The sequence below is a fragment of the Eulemur rufifrons genome, chromosome 17 (genome assembly GCF_041146395.1).
Source record: "Eulemur rufifrons isolate Redbay chromosome 17, OSU_ERuf_1, whole genome shotgun sequence".
In the NCBI taxonomy this organism is placed as follows: Eukaryota; Metazoa; Chordata; class Mammalia; order Primates; family Lemuridae; genus Eulemur; species Eulemur rufifrons.
The window spans coordinates 42,219,399-42,240,191 of record NC_090999.1 but is presented as its reverse complement, the minus strand read 5'-3'; the positions used below and the strand labels follow the sequence as shown (position 1 = coordinate 42,240,191).

The window sequence follows — 20,793 nt, the reverse complement described above, 5'->3', positions numbered from 1 at the left end:
CACATAAAAGAAAAACATTTTACTTAAAATAAGGTCTTGACAGTAGGCTGGAAAAGTTAACAACTCCATTCCCATATGAGAACACTGGTTATAACCAAACTTTTAATGATGATATTAGCTCCTCTCTTGAGACAATCTAAATACCAAAACAAAACAATAAAACACAACGCACACACATGCACCCTTCACCTCTTTTACTTTGTAAAGTGAATAAACTTGTAATTATTTCAATTTAGGCTCCAAATATATAATCTGATTCTAATGTTTCCCTGCTGAATTTTCAATAGCCACTTGAGAAAGACAGAGGTGGCAGACTACATTGGCTCAGGATTTTTTTTTAAATGATTTTTTAAAAATGAAAGGTATAGATAATTTTCATCAGCAATGGAGATCAAGTCCCTGGCTATCAATGCTCCCTCATATTCTAAACCCTGGAGCTGAAAATGGTGGGAAATTTTCATTTCTCAGTTATATTTATACAGTCTTTATATCCATCATCCTCTGTATTTGAAGGTGTCTGATATAAGAGAATTAAGAAAAAATATTCCTTAAGCAAATTGCTCCTTTAAGAGTTATTGGTCAATTTCAATAGAAATATTCTCTTAAAAAAGCATATTACATACAAAATTACAATAAAATTACATTATGGGGAAAAATTACACGTGTGTTTCTGGCATGAAGATGAAAAAATCCAGAGAAATAAATATCACAAAGTTAACCATGGTTATCTTTGGCAGAAGTATTATGAGATGATCTTTCTTTTTGTCCTTTATGCTTTTCTACATTTCTGATATTTTTGCAAAGAATAAATGTAACTTTTATAATTATTAATATAAGAAATACAGCTTTTTTTTTTTAAAAGACAGTAATAGCCAAATTAAGACTTTTAAAGACTAATACTTACCTGGATCAATTAACAAACCTATCTTTACTGGGTCAGGAATGTCACAGATATTAGTAATAGGAGAACAAATTGCAGTTACTAAAAATATAGCTGAGTATCTTGTCAAATTTACAACATTGGAATTACATCAACCATGAGGCAGAAAGAATGGTTACTAGAAAACTGCACTGAGACAGTGAAGGGATTCAGAGAGATATCCTAAAAACACTGGGTCTTAAAAGTAGCAATAGATGAATCCTAGGCAACCACTAGATCTGCAAGATGACCCAGAATTTAAGACACATAAAGATATGTGGATGGGCTAGAGTTTATTTTTCATTGCACATAAAAATTATTTATGCTTATAATGTAGGGTACACAAAGTAAAGCTCAATAAGATTTGCTCATGATGGCTGGTAAGAAAGTATGAGATGGATTGTTCAAAAAAGAACAAAGTACTTCATGGATTCTCAAATTAAAGATGATAATCTCTTATTCACTTTACCAAAAGATTACATTCTTGATATAATTATGAGGGTATATACATATTTATTTGCTATAGACGTTTAAAAACCTTTATTATTTAAAAATTGTATTAGTGAAAGACATACTGTTAAAAAATATAGCATGCTTTCTAGTACACAAGGGTAATAATGTGTTCAATAAAATCTCATTTGAGAGACTGACTGTCCTAGCTACAGAGTAAAGATTTATCTTTCCAGGACTTCCAGGAAATGAGGTGTTCCACACAACTGAATATTCCAGATAAAAGAATCTTATTTTTAATTGATTAAAACAATTAATTTTTCTTAACAGTTAGTTTAGAATCAGCGACCATTCTCTATCCTAATTAAAGAATAATAAATACCGTCTAACCTTTTCTTAATGAATCAGAGTCATTATAATGAGGATTAATAACTTTGTTTTTTAAAGATACTGACACACTCTCAGAGTAAATGAAGTATCTACAGCAAATGTATCCATAATATTGACTACTTTGTTCTTGTGTTTCCTGACCTAGTGTCAAGTGGTTGGCTATCACCTCTTTCTGCTACTGGATTGAATGTCTCTAGCCGTGCCTTTTTCTCTCACTTTTTTAAGAAATTTTTTTGCCCAATAAAATAATGAGCTAGAAGAAAGGCTCACAGGTCAGTCCCTGCTCTGGCTTTTCTTTTGCTTATTTTTTTAAAAAAATTATTGAGATATATTTCATATTCTATAAAATTCACCCTTTTATAATAGAATATACCCTCTCTCACTTTTATTATTCTTTAATCTGTTTTTAACTTAGGAAACCTAATCAATTTGTTAGCACTATGCCCAAAGTCAGAAGAAACAGAAAACAACCAATGGCCTGAGAAACTTTCTATGAATCAAGCGCAAATATACATCCACTTTTCTATGTAAATAAAGTAAAAATTAACACACAGATTAAGAGTAGACTACAGGGGAAAACAGGTCTGATGCTTCTGGCCTCTAAGAAAAAAATGACTCAAGGGTACCTGAAGAAAGTTAACTGTGTTGGAAGAAATGACCAGTTTGGTCAATAAGAAGAATTAGGTATTAGGCATAATAGAGCTAACATTCCAAGAGGGTTTCTGTTTCTTATCAAAAACAAGATTAATCTAGTTTAACACTATATATTAGCTAGATGAAAAGTAGTCAAAAACTATGTACTTTCACAGCCTATCAAGCCTGAGGGGCCCTAGTCTGTCTTAATCCAGTATTAAAAAGATAGTCTAAAGAAACTTGAAATGGCCCAGTGCAACTTAAGAGGTACTAAGCACCTCAGGGATGTGTTTCATGAAGAGGCTTTAAAATTCTTTCTTGATTTACAAGCTCAGATTGCCCTTTCTCCTCTAATTTCTGGCACTACTCATAGAGCAGGTATTGTCTTCTTAGAACTTTGAAAGATCTGACACCATATCTCCCTCAAGCTGATTAGAGAATATGTCCAAACCTGTATCTCTTTGTCACTATGTTCCATTTGGTACTGGTTTTGATATGATGAAACGTAAAAGAAACCTGGAAGGGACTTCGAGACATAATTTAATGAAAAGGATTATATAGTTTATTAAAGAACTTGACAGATCCAACACAGGAAACCAACTCTATCTCCAATTAACTATCAGTCTTATTCAAAATTTATTACTCTCCACTCCCCCTCCCCCCACAACAATCCTATGCACAGGCCTGGATGATTTACAGTGGGACTAAAGAGACTCCAAGGCTGTAAACAGGATTGTCCTGCAGTACATCTCTTTTGACATTGCCGGTATCTAAAGTAAAACACCACATTCCTTGTTTACCTAAATTGGGGTGTTAGAGCTTACTGCAGATTTTAATGTAACTGTTTTGAATTTTTATCAAGTCAAATTTCATGCTATTATAAAAAATTTTAATTATATGACTACGAGAATGATTTTATTCCTTGATGTTCTATTTCTTTCATTTACTGAAGCTTTCCTTCATACATTATCTGAAATCTTTAAAAAGTAAATATCTGACAAACCAATGGCAAAAATTATGAAGTTATATTTACATAATTTCTTCCCAAGAAGTATAATTATATCTATTACTTGAAACATCCTTGTGATATAAGGAATAGCAGATCCTATTTATCTTTAAATATATATGGAGAAACAGATGGGTCCAGATTTTAAAGTAACTTGCCCAATGTGTATAATAGATTTAAAAGTGGAACTACGTCTAGAACATAAGTTCCTAATTGTCTATACAAATCTGGCTAAGGATCTGGCATAAGAACATGGATCAACATTATAAAACCAATGGAATGTTGATCCGTTGATCAAAGGTGATTTCCTAAGATGGTAGAGTCCCTGAAGAAAGTATCTTGTCTATAAGCATACCTGGCTAAATGGGAGAAACCTCCATTCACGCAAAAAGGACAAAACTAGGTATTTTAATGCACAGGTGTTAGAACATAATCCCTTTCTTGTTCTTATAGGTTTCTTCCCAAGTGCTTTTAATCCAAGGATAATACATTAAATTCTAAGATGAAGTGGCAATAGTCAGCAAGTGTTAAGACTTGCCAGATGGATTCATAAAACCAGAAAATAATATCACTGGAAGCTTTACTTAAGAATGTATACAAGTTCATACACATATCTTTTACCAAAGAATACCATTATAAATACGCAACTTGGAAAAACATGAAAATTTTATTTTCAGATTTTAATTTATGTCATATTTATATATACTTATATTGATTATATTTTTTAACTACAACTAATATAGTATTAAAATTCATATTTTCAATCTGTAGGATTTGGCTAGGAAATAATATGGAACTATGTAATATTTATCTTATTATACATTTAAAATTACCATTTTTATATAGTAATGTATATTTATTAGATGTTTTCTCATTATTTAATTTATTTCTTACAAGAACCTTGGGTGGTGCACTAGACATTTATCCCTGGATTTGTAAGAAAACCGAGTCACAAAGGCTTAAATAACCACTGCTAGTGAAGAGTCTTAATATTATATTTCCTTACTTATTTTTTGAAAAGATATAATATTCTAAGGCATTCTTATGACATTAGTGTTACATATAACAAGCACCTAGTATTACTATCAAAATTACTACTAAAATACCAAAATTAATGTATTTTTAGTCTCTCTATATTAGCAGGTACAATACATGCATCCAGATGGAAATTCATACAGAAAATAGATCTGTATCACAAAACAATATGCTATACCAAACTATCCAACAGGCTTTTCTTTTTTTAAAAAATAACAATCCTCTGCTTCTAAGTTTATTCACAAATTAAAGATGCTAGATATAGCATGAAATGTTCAAAAGACCAAATCATCCAGATTTGTCAGAATACTCAGATAATTTAGTCTTGGACTAAAATAAAATGCTTTATAAAAGCCAGATATGTAGTCATACAGTTCAATCAAGAAATCTTTCCTGAAGAGATTCATGAGAGTATTGAGCTCAACTGATGTATGAAGTTGCAGAGCCAAAGTCAAACAACACTTTTCAACTTCTTTTCATGTGAGGACCTCATTATGCAAATACCTACGAGAACGTCTGGATCTATTCCCAGAGTTTATGTGGTTCTAACCTTGGAATATCTGTTAGCTGGGAAGATAGGTTATTCTGACATACAATCAAGGAAGCCTAAAATTTTGCTTTGTTTCTCTAATGCTACAGAGAGACGGTTCATGGTATCATTTTTAATCATGGTGAAAGACATACTACTAGACTTAAAAACTGCATAGAGCAAGTTAAAAGGTCACAGGAGCCAGAATTAAACAGCTATTAATACCAATGGCCCAAGCTGGAAAAACTTAAATAAAATAAATAATGATAGTTTAGGATTATAACACATAGAATAATATAAATATCCACAAGCCCATATTAAAATAAATAAATAATAGAAGAGTGAGCTATTTCTTACAGAAGAATTTAAGTAAAGTAGTAGAAATTAAGGAAATAGGATATTGTAATAGAACACCACAGTAAATAATTTTTGCCAATAGGCAAGATCTACTATCTACCAATGAATGTTAAAATTAGTGGGTGGAAGCCTGAAGAGAAATAGAATATTTGTATAGTCTCAAAGTATCTTCCCCAAGATACTTATAAATCCCAAAGGTAAAAAGAGTAACTTTATACTGGAGTAATTCAGCAGACATCACTTTAACCAATTGATCAAGGTAATATCACCAGTAATAAGACAATAGACATCATGTTACTCCTGATATAATGCATTGAGAAGGAATACCACTTCTGCGGTAATCTAGACAAAAATTGCATAATCATAATCAAATCATGAGAAAACATCAGACAAATTCAAATTGAAAGACATTCTACAAAATATTGAACCAGGACTCTTCAAAGTGTCAAGGTCATGAAGACAAGGAAAGATTGAGGAACTATCATAGATCAGAGGACACTAAGGAGACATGATGACTAAATGCAATATGGAATCCTAGATAGAATCATAGAACAGAAAAAGAATACTAGTGGGGAAAATGGTGAAATTCTAATAATGCCTGTAGCTAGTTAATAGTATTGTTCCAATGTTAACTGTGTGGTTTTGATCATTATACTGTGGTTATATAAGACTTTAACATTAAAAGTATATGGGAAGGCTCTATTATTTTTGCCACTTCTATGTAAGTCTAAATTATTTCAAAATAAAACAATGAAAAATAAGCAAATACAATGGCCCATTCTGAGACTAGAAAAAAAAATATATCAATCAAATGACTCAATTTTTTTGGAAGCTAATTTTAATTGTCATTTAGATTTGGGGCAAATCCAAGTATTTCAATATGATATAAGAAAAATTAACAGAAAAATAATTATTAATATAATTCCCTTTGTAATTACAGCATAAAAATTTTTAATATGGTTAACTTTCATGTAAGTAAAATAAAATACACCCTGTAAGAATCTTCTCTCTCATATTAAGAAATCAGTCTTTTAAGACTCAAACCTTTCTTTACCTAATTGTATTTGTATTTCAAAGGCAGATTAATAAACAAACATAGTACTGTTTATGTTTAATATAGGCCTTAACTGTAAAGCACTATTATAGTAATATCTATTGCATTTCTCTCACTCCTGGTAGATCATGAATCACAAGAGGCAATCTATTGTAGAACCAGACATCTATTGCTAACTTCATACCCCAGTCCAGCATAGTTCTCAAGACATGGGGGTACCAACAATTATTAGCTCAAAATAAATGAAATAGTTAAATAAAAGATCTTTCTAGTTGAAAGAAATTATTTTCATGTATTTAAAATGCTTTTAATTATAAAAAATGGTCCCCTGGTAAAATTATGTATAAAATTAAAAATAAAATAATCCTCACTACACATCTTTCAAATCTCAATATTGCCAATATAGCTTGTTTCTATTCTGGGTTATATTTTACTTATATATCTAGTCATAAATAAGTTTATCCTTTCTTTTAAATTCAGTTTATAATTTGCACCATTATGGTTGAGTGAATTTTTTAACAATTAGTTCCATTCAAATATATATTTCAGTGACTTTCAATTCTTTATGAAGTATATACTTGCCTTTACCACAATAGTTATTGGGGATATAGTGCAAATAATCTGAGAACTATGTACTTTAAATAGTTATGTGGTATTACTTGTGCTACTTGAATAATAATAGCTATGGCCAAATGTTGAACAGCTATTTTCCATTAGAATATGTATTCTTTAAGGCTAGATGCTGTATTTCATTCTTTTGATATATCTCCAGTGACTGTCAAAGAATCTAGTAGGTAAAAACATTTCATGCTTTCCAAAAAGCATAAGAATGCAGAATATATATATATATATATATATACATACACAGAGCAAATTTGTTAAATCAAATGTAGTACACATTCTAAGAGGCAACTGAATAAAATTTCTAATCATGGTCACTAACTACACAATGTAATTTATTATTGTAAAAAGAAAACAGATTTGAGAGTTCCAAGCTGTTATTCTGGAAACTGAACATTTACATGCATTACAGATGAAACAGTTTTAAACTAAGTTAAAGATCATCAATAAAAAAAAGCTTTTTATGAAGTCATTCTAGCTTAATAAAAATCACAGTGAAACAAAAAACACATTTAACCTGCATAAACAGCAGGTTGTTATTTTGATGGACTTTATCAATATTTTAGATTTTTGATGTCTTAACGTAAGAGTAAAAACAAAAAACAACATAGAAATGTTTACACAAGTCTCAAACATAGGGCCAAAACACTTTTCTTAAATGTTTTAAAGAACACGCAATAAAAAAGATGAACATTTCATCCTTGCATACTTTTAGTCCATTTATGTGCTATGGCAACACTTAAGTTTTGCCTGATTTCAAGTACTCTGCTAGTTCTCTTAAATCTTACTAAAGGACAATAGTTATGCTCCTGTTTGCACTGAATTTATTAATGCTTCTCAGACAAATGTCCTAGGTGTGAATTTATTTTACTGGCTAAATGTCCAAAGAAAGTATTAAAGAACCTCCCCCCCATCCCTGCCGCAAACCCCTCAACTCAAGGAGGGAGGGAAGAAGGAAGGAGGGAAGAAAGGAGAAGGAAGAGAGAAGGAAAGAGGGGAAAGGTGGGAGGAGGAGGAGGCAGAGGGGTAAGGAAAAGGAGAAGGAGGAGTACCAAGTGAAAATATAAGCCCGATAAATGCCCTTACCTTCACTTCTTTTTTCTGCTTGTTTTGCTGCACTTTCTACTTTTTTTTGTTTTGCTGCTAAGAGTTCCCGCTTTAATTGTCTTGCTTCTTTTCTGAGCTCTTCACTACAAAGCAAAAACAGTTACAGAAATGTGTAATACACTGAGAGAAAAAGTTGTTTAGCAAAATGGTTTTCAGGTACACAATATCTAAGAAAAACAAAGTGAATAATGTAATTCATTCATTTTGTTTCTGTTTACATATACTTGTGGCATAGAAACATACTTAAAAGATATATTGAAAGTTACAATTTTTCATAATAGTAATATGAGTTACTATAAAATACACCCCTTTTCAAGTATATCAAATACAAGATAAGTGACAAGTGATCTATTATCCTCCTAATTCACTAGCAAATTTAATATTCTACTTTTAGCTTAATAATTCACAGAGATTCTGGATCAAAACAAAATTTTTAATATAAATACTATTCACTAAACCTGGACATACACAAAAATTTGGCTTCAAAACTTGATGAATTCCTGAACCAATAACTATCATTTATTAAGCAATTATTACATGCTAGGTACAATACTAAGAACTTTTAGAACTCATTTGATTTTTTAAACCGAAGTGTTTAAACTCATTTATTACTAAAGTTTGGCATATGATTTTCTCTTCTGTGAAACCTACCAGGCTGAGGTATTCTGATGACTAATATTAATATAATCATGTGGTAAAGGCAAACTGAGAAGTAAATGCTGAGTTCAGTACAATTCACTAGCTAAGTGACTTGTTCCAAGAAGCCAGTTTTAGAGCAAAAGATTCAAATTCATGCCTTGGAAAAAATTACTAACTACTCATGTCATGAGCCCTTAGGGTTACTTGTAAATAGTTAAAAGAATGCATATATTACCTTTGAATGTCAAGTATCCACTATATTTTCAACAAAAGCTAGAGTGAATCATGGATACTCAAGACTGTAAGCCCAAGCAGGCACCCTGCTTGGTTTCCAAAGATACCCAAAGACATCCAAGCCAAGCTTTAGTGGAATGGAATCTTAAGTGTAGATAATTACATACTGATTCAACTTGTGCTTCCTCTTGATCCCAAATCCCATACCTTTTTATAATACCACTGCTGTTTATTAGAGTTACCAAACTGATAGGCCTTACGATGGTCATGACTCTGCTCTTTCTACCTTTTCTCCACATCAAATATACAGCTACATTTTGCATCTGCTTGGCCTTCAAGATCCTGAATTCTGAAACCTCCCTCTCTGATAAAAACCCACTACGTTTTTGGCTTTTTCAGTCTTTCATTCCTACTAAACTTGTGCTCACTCTTATAATAATGAAAGCCAACTCCTTAACCATAGTTTGTGGTCCACCAGTCTCATTCTAACCCTAACTGGCTCTCTATCCATTCCGGATTCTATGGCCAGCAATTTCACTGATGTCCTCGTCAGTACCCTCAATTTTCCTACTTGTTTGTCCTGTGGATGCATCATAATCACCTAGAAGAACTTGTTAAAAGCATGTTCTGGGAGACAAATCTCCAGAGAATATACTAACTTTAGATGTGGGATGTTGCCTGGAAATTTGCCCTTGTAACAAGTTCCCCAGGTGATTCCAGTATGCACACAGGTTTGGGATCCAATGCTTTAGTACCTTACTATAGAAATTATCTTTTCTCTTATAATTTCAAGCATTCCTACTTCACTGATCCTTTCATTTAGCAAAGAAACATGCTCAAATTCCTCTGGACTCTGCTCAAATCAAATGATTATTATCTTTACAAATGGACTCCATTCCTGACAGAATAGTTTATATACACAGTTTACTTCAACGTCTAACTTCTTAATCTCTTGCAGTCTACTCCTATATTCTACTGAAACTGCTTCTGTGGTATATCAACCAAATTCAATGGCCTTTTCTCAGTCCCCCCTTTTCTCTTTGGCCTATCATTCAATGATGTTAACTACTCCTTCTTTCTTGGAATTCTATCCCAGTCAGGCTTATGTACCACTTTTGAGGCTTTAATTCTTCTTGTCCTGTTTATTCTTATTCATTACATATTATAACTGTTGCCATTTTTCTCATCTATATCACTATACCCTGGCATTTTAATCTAATCTCATAACATCAACTATCACTCCTATATGTTATTTTCAAATCTAGATGTTTTGCCTTGACTTTGGTCGTACATTTCTAACCAGTTTATTACAAATCTCCATGTAGATTAGTGCTGTCCAACAAAAACATAGGGTAAGACACATACGCAATTTTAAGTTTCCTAGCAGCCACATTTTTTAAAAAGTAAAAGGAAACAGGTTAATTAATTTTAACAACATATTTTATTTAACTTATATCAAAAATTCTATTTTGTTATGCAACTGATATTAAAAATATTAATATGATATTTTACATTCTTTTGTACTAAATCTTTGAAATTCAGTGTATATTTTAAACTTACAGCACTGTTCAATTCAGACTAGCCATATTTCAAGCACTCAGATCTAGATGGATAGCAGGTCAGATGTCTCAACATAATTACAAACTATGTCCAAACTGAAGTCATCTCTTTCATGCCCAGATCTGTTCCTTTTCCTGAAGTCCCCATTTGATCACAGAACCATTATCCTCCCAGTGATCAGACTTTAAACTTCCCTTGGACTGTTCCTCCTCCCTTGCACTGAATCAGTGTTGAAATACATTATTTTCTAATCTCTCTCACATAGTTCCTCTTGGCTCGCACTATCAATGACTTGTTTAGGCTCTCACCATGTATTTCTCAGATAAATGCTATTATTTCATATTTCTTGAAGCTATGTGAACACAATTTTAGAAATTGCATATTTAGTCAGCATGAGGTAAAAATGGAATTGCTTGGTCCCTGCACAAGGAACAGCAATAACATCTTTGCTCCATCCACTAAATACCCCTATCTTTTTATTACACTAGTTTTTACATTTTTTAATTTGGTAAGTAATTCAGTCATTTAGATGATACTTTTTGAACACTGTACTCTATTTTTTGAGGTAGAGATTTTTTGACGGTTGAAGAGAAAATACTGTATTTCTAGGCTGACTTCATTTTGAGAGTAATTTGAAGTGCACAAAGAATGAGGCAAAGAAAGTATATACTGTTTAAGATAGTATTGTAGAGGCAATAAAACATAGTTATTAAAGGTATTAACTGGGTCATCTTAGAACAGACACTTAACTTCCCTGAGACTCAGTTCATTCAACTGTAAAATAGGGGTAAGGTATGTAAAATATTGAATACACCATACATGTTCAACAAATGGTAGCTATCATTATTTAGGACATATGTTTAAAATAGCACTACTCTTAAGAGCTGTTTGTCATATAGGCATATTTCTTTATTATGTTATTTGCTACAAATGAATGCTACCTCTACTATATATGAAGACTAATTCTGTTCATAATTTTAAAATGGCAATGAATGCATAATGCTTGCTTCTAAAAATCTATCTTTAAATAGTCAAAGATTTAGATACAATATTGATGTAGACAAACTGAACAATGAGTAAAAACTCAAAAAAGACAAGGTGAGACAGAAAAAGGTAGGTCTATATAGATTATTAAAAATTGCTTCATTTTGCTAAATTTTTCAAGTGATTGAGGATTCACAATGAAAAATCTTTCAGACTATTCAAACAACACCATTTCTTAGTACTTGTGGAATCCATAACTCTTTGGAATGAAATGCAAGTTTTTAAACTAATCTTTAGATCACAGTCTAATTTCAGGGTTCCTAATCTTAGATTCTCTGGAATATAATCCTATCCACTGGCACTAGAATATATTTAAATGAGAATGGAAATTCTAAGCTTGGAGTATATGTCACCGTACACTGCCAAACTATAGGCTTACTATAAAGTCCAGACAGTATCTTCTTGGCCCCCTCGGAGCCTAGTTTCTACTTGAATGGTAGAAGAAATGGCTTTTATAAACTGCTATTAGCTCTAACCTAATTAATCATTTTCCTATTAGGTATGTTTCTAATTTCAATTCATCTGACTTTTAATATGGTTTGTATGACACCACCATTATCCACCAGATAATTCTACATTAAATACATTTTTTATTTGATAAATCTATAATATGTTCTGCTCTAATGGAAAAAATAATTTCTATTAAAAAAATAAACCCAATAAAATATCAACAACCTAGAAATTACAATAGCTTTGTATGTTTAGTAATGGCAAAGAAATTACTAATTCATTTAACAATTTCTGGAGCACCTAATACTTATATGGTAACATTCTGGGTACTGGCACAGAAATCAAGATGAATAAGGAGGGAAGGGAACTTAACTTTGCTAGGTTATTTATGTCAGTTACTTCCCCCACCACTTAATCTTCTCAATGGTCTGTGATATAGACATTTTACAAGTAAGAGGATTAAATAAACACGTTGCCTGAAGTCGCACAGTCAGTAAGTGACAGACCAAGAAATTAAAAATGGGGTGGTCTGAATTCTAAGTCTATTCTCATTCCATGATATTACACTGACTGACACCTTGAGAAAGTCTCCAAGGACCTTAAATTCCAAGGAGGGACATAAACCATGTACATTAATAATAAAAATAGTGTTAATATATAATAAAAAGTGGTAACAGCCATGACAAAGAAATGAGTGAGGCATTTTGAAATTCAGTGAAGCAAAGATTACTGCGGGCTAAATAAGAGATGGCTTTGCAGAGGAGGCATTTTAACTGGGCCCTGAAAGATGAGTAGGAATTAGCCATGTGGAGACAGAGTGAAGAGGCATCCAAGTAGTATGTCTTAAAGACAGGGAGATGGAAAAACATAAGGGTGCGTGCTAAAAAATGAAGGTATTTGGCTATAGCATAAAATAATTTAAAGGGGGAGGTGACTAGTAACGAAAGATAGACCTGGGAAGAGAATCTGAAAAGTATATAGGCTGAATATTTGTGAAGAGTCAAAGTGAGAATATTTTCCTCCAATTTTTACAACTTTTAGTTTCCAATTTTTTTTACAACCAATTTCTCAACTGCTGTTATTGTCTTCATTTTACCCACTATCTGCCCATTTTAATACCTTACTATTAATTCATACACACCTTAAATTGCTTTCTCAGAAGTAATTTACGACCTCCTAATCACAAATTCCAATGGCTTCTCTTTATATTGTAACATAGACCTTCAGAAGAATCCGACTTTCTTGACCATTTTACCTCCTTCTGCTCCTCTGCTATCTCAGTGTCATGCCAGATCTTCTCTACCTTTTTGACACTCTTTCTGTTTCCATTGGTTTTACTCTTCCACCTCCTGCTCTTCAAATTTAGGTGCTTCAACAGTGGCTTACATCTGTAAACCTAACACATTGGGAGGCCAAAGAGGGAGGATCACTTGAGGTTAGGAATTCAAGACATACCTGGGCAACATGGTAAAACCTCTGACTCTACAAAAAAAAAAAAAAAAAAAAAAATTGGTGGGGCATATGGGGACCCACCTGTAGTCCTAGTTACTCCATGGGCTGAGATAGGAGGACCACTTGAGCCCAGGAGTGGAGGCTATAGTGAGCTCTATTTGTGCTACTGCACTCCAGCCTGGGTGAGTGCAGAGTGAAACCCCATCTCTTAAAAAAAAAAAAAAAAAAGAAAGAAAGAAAAAAAATTTAGGTGCTTCTCAATAGTCTAGTTTCAACCCTCTCTTTTTCTCTCCCTTCTTTAGAAATTTCATCCACATTCAGAATTTTAATTCCCTTTATTTTAATGTAGTCAATGTATACAACAAGATTGTTTCACATTTCCACTCTCAAACTTAAATTCACATTTCTAACTGGCAGATGAATACTTCCATTAGACATCTCACAAATGTATCAAATTAACCATTTCTAAAGTCGGATTGATCATGTTAGCTCCTTAAAAAGCACAACCTAATATCTGTCCTATTTCTGATAAAACCACCAGAATGCTGGTTGTCAGGCCCACCTTCTAGTATCACTCCCTTACTTATTACATCCATCCTTTTTCCTTTACAAAGTCTCTTCCTTTCTGTGGTTATTGACAACAGTCTAGTTTGGGCCACCATGACTTCATTATTGCAACATTCTCTTACTTGGTCTACGTGTCTCTGATCTGACCTTTCTGTCATTCATTTTGTAACACATATGCCAGATCCTACAATCTACTCCCCTGGTCTTCATACTGAAGACCTACTGAATTATGCACTGATTTCTTTCTCAAGTATTTAAGTCTCTCTTTAGAGCTAGCTTCAAACTAGTTTTTTAAACTTTATCTCCTACATATCCTCTACAGTTACTCTAAATTTCAGCCAAAACATACTAGTCATAATTACCTTGACAAACTTTGAGGTTCAGCACACATACACCTTTGTTCATGCCATTTCCATTGCTTAAAATGGTGTTTCCTCCCTATTTGTATCTACTAAAAACTTCCACAGCTTTCACGGCTTCATGGAGAAAGTGGCTAGAGCACAGTCTTGGGGAAAGTTGTCAACCTCATTGAGCCTCAGTTTTCTCATCTATAAATTGTGGCTATATTCAGCATATATAACAAGACTGATGTGAAAATTAAGGATTAATATGAGTAAGCACACTACCAGGTGCTTAGAAGGCAGTTATTTTTGTGATCAAAATATACTACAATGAACTCATGACTGTTATACTACATCAGCAATTTAAAGAATTAAAACTGTGAAAATTAATGATAAAATGATACTAATTACTACACTTAATATATCTATTCTAATGTCATTGTTTTTTCCTTTTAAAACCAATGTCAATTTGTAGCATTCTGAAAGATTAGGCAAAACACTTAGATGGGGGGCTGTGGTAAGAGATGTATCTGTCAGAAGACCTAGACCCAATATCACCATATGGCTACAAGAAGCCATTAATCCTCCTTCTTGGCCTCAGTTTTACCATCACATAAGAACAGTCCAAGTAGGATATAAATTAATTATTTCTGAAATGCATAATCAAAATTATAAGTGTAAAAATATATACTTTGCAGATCATTTTATTTCAATTTCTTTGGATTCAGCATTATTAAACCCATTATGAATTAAAATTATTTCCTCTCAATTCTCACATCTAAGGAAGTAGAGAGGCCGGGCGCGGTGGCTCACGCCTGTAATCCTAGCACTCTGGGAGGCCGAGGCGGGTGGATCGCTCAAGGTCAGGAGTTCGAGACCAGCCTGAGCAAGAGCGAGACCCCGTCTCTACTAAAAATAGAAAAAAATTATATGGACAACTAAAAATATATATATAGAAAAATTAGCCGGGCATGGTGGTGCATGCCTGTAGTCCCAGCTACTCGGGAGGCTGAGACAGGAGGATCCCTTGAGCCCAGGAGTTTGAGGTTGCTGTGAGCTAGGCTGACGCCACGGCACTCACTCTAGCCTGGGCAACAAAGTGAGACTCTGTCTCAAAAAAAAAAAAAAAAAAAAAGGAAGTAGAGAGATGCCAAATATTGTCATCATCTTAGACACAAAGAAATTTAAGTGTAGAGATAGTAGGAAATTTTTCAAAATTCTCCAAGTCAGTAATGGAATTGTAAACATGATACAGATATCCCAGTTCTTTATGCAGTTTCCCATTAATCTGCTAACTACTCCCTGAATGAAAAGTACTTTTGGACTTATACTTTACTTTTAAGCTGAAGATATTTTTTTAAATTTTTTATTGATGTATATATAATATTTGTACATTTTTATGGGGTGGATGTGGTATTTTGTTACATGCATAGAATGTATAATGATCAAGTCAGGGCAGTTAGGGTATTCATCACTTCAAGTATTTATTATTCCTATGGTTTGGAAACATTGCAAGTCCTCTCTTCTAAGTATTATGAAATATACGATACATTATTGTTAACTATAGTCACCCTACTTTACTATTGAACACTGTAACTTATTCCTTCTAACTGTATGTTTGTACCACCACCCACCCCCTTGCCCACATGCTTCCCAGCTACTGGTAAGCATCATTCTACTCTCTACCTCCATGAGGTCAACTATTTTAGCTTCTACATGTGAGTGAAAACGTGCCACATTTGTCTTTCTGTGCTTGGCTTATTTCACTTAACATAATGATCTCCAGTTTTACCCATGTTGCTATTAATGACATGATTTCACTCTTTTTTATGGCTGAGTAGTATTCCATTGTACATATAAGCCAAATTTTCTTTATCCATTCATCCCTGATGGACACTTAGGTTGATTCCATATCTTTGCTATTGTGATGGGGCTGCAATAAACGTGGGGATGCAGATATCCCTTTGATGTAATGATTTCCTTTGGATAAACAGCCAAAAGTGAGATTTAAGCTGAATATTTTCTGTACAATAGAAGACGCCATGAATAAGTAACCATGCAGGAAAGTTCTTGCAACTACAGTATGTTAAAATGTTTACAATTTTATCAGGTTATTTGTAGTATTTGATTAAAGTAGTTTTTAAAAACCCTGCAATTATTATTTTAATCATGTAGCTTTTGAATTTGAGATTGAGGATTAAAAATGGCAATGTTAAGTATCTTGCATAATTTTCAGTGAGTTTTTATTTTTTCCCAGATGCTTTTCTCATTTCCTCCAGTTTCCAGGAATGCGCCTTAGGAAAATTTTGAGTTATATCTGTTCTTTTTTCTTATGGCAGGTGAAACATTACCTTAATATAGGGTGGTGAACTCAAGCACTGAACTTCTCTAACATTCACCTTAAAAAAAACTGATAAAGATTATAAAGACCTGAGTGCTTGACATGCCTTTGAAGAGATCTTTAATCTACAAAAATGAAATGGAATATGTGTAAGTTTCTTACATAAGGTGGTAAATGAATTTACTTAGAGACATTGTTAAACAAGCTGATGGTTAAACACATGTCCGTTACAGACTATCGTTTCTTGGACCATGTATGTAACACTTGCAGTTAGCTTAAGCCTGGTATTTCCCAACATCTGATAAGAATTCATAACACATGGAAATGATTGAAAACCAAATAGTACATCCTTCATGGTTTTTAGTCTGCTGCTTTAATCACAAAGATACCAAATCTGTTTGTAATGAAACAACAGCTTGGCTGTTGATGAAATCATAAAATAGCTATAATAAAAGCCCATCATAGGTATTAACACTATAGATGTATGACACAATTTTTAGGCTTAATGTATGCTGCAACAGAGATGTGGGTTTACCATATCTCAGAAAGTATTATACTGTAACTTATACATTAATTTTGAAAAACAAAATCCAGCAAATATCTAACAAAACTAAATAAATGAAACCCCATTGTATGTTCAAAGCTCTGTTCTACATATTACTAGCAGTATGGCATTGGACAACTAAGTTAACAATTCTATGTTGCAGTTTCTTTACCTGGAAATGAAGAAAATAGTAAGGTTGTTGAAAGAAAGAAATAAGATTCACTGGAAATTACTTAGCATACTTAACATGGTGCCTGGCCTAGAATATGTAGTGAACAGAAATTTGCTTCTGTTATTATCATTGTTCTCACTTCTACCACCATCACTATCCCCATTCTTACTACTACAGAATCAATTATTGGCAAAATGAGATCTCAGCCTAACTAAAGAGATTAAAATTCTTCTATTTAATTTTTCTATGGCTATATAGATTTCAAAAGCTCACTGATAAACTCTGTGTGTGTGTGTGTGTGTGTGTGTGTGTGTGTTTGATGCACTGCTTGGATTAAATACTTTATGCTATGAAAGTGAGAAATGTAGTAGTTCAAAAAAACTAAAAATTACAAAATTCCCATTTCCTGATTCTGGTCACTAAACACTTGGACCTGAATTGTTTGTTTTCTTTCATTAAAATCTGATTGTAAATATAAGCAATAAGCAAATCAACAAAGAAATCCATACATATTTACAAATTCTATGAGAAGGGCTAACAGAGAACCTACACTATTATTTTAGTCTCAGTGATCCTGAAAAGCATCTATCAGAAGATAAAATTTAATCTGAGAGATAATGTTCTATGTGTTCTTTATAATCTGTTACCCTAATACTTAGGAGTAGAAAGACTATATCCCTATATTTAAATAGATTGCAATTTAGAAAAAAGATAAGGAGGAATCTAAATACACTTGCATATAGCCTTTAGACTTATAATCTTACTCCTTTCATTTGAAAGATCACATGTATTTTTAAATAAAAAGATTAGACAGCTAATGTAGATTGCTATTAATCTTTGTAAGATCTTTTTCAAATCTTAGTAAATTTTCTTATTTTTTTCAAGATAGACAAACCAAGAGTGAATTCTACACAAAAATCATAAAATGTCCATAATAACAGGAGGTGATATTGCTATTCTATCTAAACACCAAGTAAAAATTTCAGAATCAAACATGGTATTTCATAACAAGAACTTGGCTTAGTCAATATTTCACAGAAATAGAGTAAATTTGCTGTGGCAGAAATTCGGTCTTTAGCCATATGTCTATTTCACAATCCAACTTTACAAATGATATTAATTCAATATGAAAAACAAATTAGATTTCTATTTCCAGTAAGGCAACTTACTAGATAACCTGAAAACTCTTCTATGATCAAACACATAGAAGTGCTGAATAGAATACATTTTAAAAAATGCCTTTAAATACATAGCTTAGTTCACTAGAAATCAAGGGAAATATTCAGGGTTTGAAAAATGAGGAGAGGACTGAAAATCAGAACAAGAAGCATTGGAACTGTTACTAGAAGACTCTAAGTTACTGTTCTCAGTAACCTAGGAATGTGTGTTTAACAATACAAGGATGGAACTAGTACTCCCACACATAAAGCTAGGATCCTAGACTCATTGAAAGGGTGGGGGCCGGGCGCAGTGGCTCACGCCTGTAATCCTAGCACTCTGGGAGGCCGAGGCAGGAGGATAGCTCAAGGTCAGGAGTTCGAGACCAGCCTGAGCAAGAGCGAGACCCCGTCTCTACTAAAAATAGAAAGAAATTATCTGGACAACTAAAAATATATATAGAAAAAATTAGCCGGGCATGGTGGCGCATGCCTGTAGTCCCAGCTACTCAGGAGGCTGAGGCAGAAGGATTGCTTGAGCCCAGGAGTTTGAGGTTGCTGTGAGCTAGGCTGACACCACGGCACTCTAGCCCAGGCAACAGAGCGAGACTCTGTCTCAAAGAAAAAAAAAAAAAAGGGTAGGAATAAACACATCTGCTAACCAACACAGGAAGACCACGAAGAAGCTTTTCTGTCTTAGGTCCAGGCAGGTCAGAGGCTTTCAAGCTAATTATTATTCTCAGAGTATTTAAGGAGTATTTTAAATTCAAATCACCAGTGATCTGTAGTACTCTAGTGCACCTGTTAGAACCAAAGGTAAATTCTCTCTGAAGAAAGGCGTCCTCAATCCATATTTCACAGAACTCTGAAAAGATGAATTCTAAAAAATATTAGCAGCCAGCTGGGTGTGGTGGCTCTTGCCCATAATCCCAACACCTTGGGAGGCCAAGGTAGAAGGATCGTTTGAGCCCAGAAGTTGGAGACCAGCCTGGGCAACATAGCAAAACCCATCTCTACAAAAAATTAGTTGGGCATGGTAGTGTGGACCTGTAGTCCCAGCTACTTGGGAGGCTGAGGATGGAGGATTGCTTGAGCCTAGGAATTCAAGGCTACAGTGAGCTATGATCATACCACTACACTCCAGCCTGGGCAACAGAGCGAGCCCTTATCTCTTAAAAAAAAATTTAGCAACCAATAAAAAGATTTTATGCAAGGAAACAAGGCATCACGAGTAAGAATCAGAGGAACAACAAACAAATAACAGAACCTGACACTCAAAACTTCAAATACTATAAAATAAAACAAGTATGTTTATTACATACAGAATGAAAGAGAAAATTAAAAAATTGAGACAACTGTAAAAAGAAGCAAAACAACTTCTAGAAAGGACAACTAGAACAGCTAAAGTTAAACTGAATGAAAAGGTAAATAGCTAAAAAAACAGAGGTGAAGAAAGAATAGGAGATATATTTGCAAACTAGGAGATTATATTTGAAAACACAGATAACAGAGAATAAAATACACAAACATAAAAACGAAGTGTGAGAGGCTAAAAGACATGGAAGATAAGGTGAGAAGGTCTACATGTAGAAGTAGAATTGCAGAAAAACAGACTGAGACTGAAACAATATTTGAAGTAACAGTATCTGACAATTAGATTAAGTCCTCAAATTCAGGAGGCTCAATAAATTCTAAGCAGAATAAATAAAATCCCTATGTAGACATAACGTAAGAAGTTTTATGATTTTTTGTTGCTATTACATTGGCAACTTGTCTAAGTATACAGTCAGCCCTCCATATCCATGCATCTGTGGATTCAACCAATTGCAGATCAAGAATACTCAGGGAGGCTGCAGTGAGCTATCATCATGCCACTGTACTCCAGCCTGGGCAACAGAGTGAGACCCCATCTCTGAAAAAAAAAAAAAAATCAGGAGGAGCGGGAAGCATTTACACTGAACATATACAGACTTATTTTGGTCAATGTTCCCTAAACAATACAGTACAACAACTGTCTACATAGCATTTACATTGCATTAGGTATTATAAGTAATTTAGAGATGATTTAAAAGTATATGGAAGGGTGTGGGTGGGTTATATGCAAATATTACTTCATTTTAGATGGGTAACTTGTGCATCTATGGATTTGGGTATTATTCTTGGAACCAACTCTCCACAGATACCAAGGGAC

The 20,793-nt window shown here is 33.4% G+C and overlaps 1 protein-coding gene across 2 annotated transcripts in view; it reads right to left on the bottom strand.

Moving 5' to 3' along the window:
- CWC27 (CWC27 spliceosome associated cyclophilin) overlaps positions 1 to 20,793 on the bottom strand; it is a 194,075-nt gene that overhangs the window by 81,906 nt on the left and 91,376 nt on the right. For both annotated transcript variants that reach the window (XM_069492058.1, XM_069492057.1), the window contains exon 11: positions 8,081 to 8,184. In XM_069492058.1, the coding sequence (XP_069348159.1) occupies positions 8,081 to 8,184 (104 nt within the window). The remainder of the gene's footprint in view (positions 1 to 8,080; positions 8,185 to 20,793) is intronic.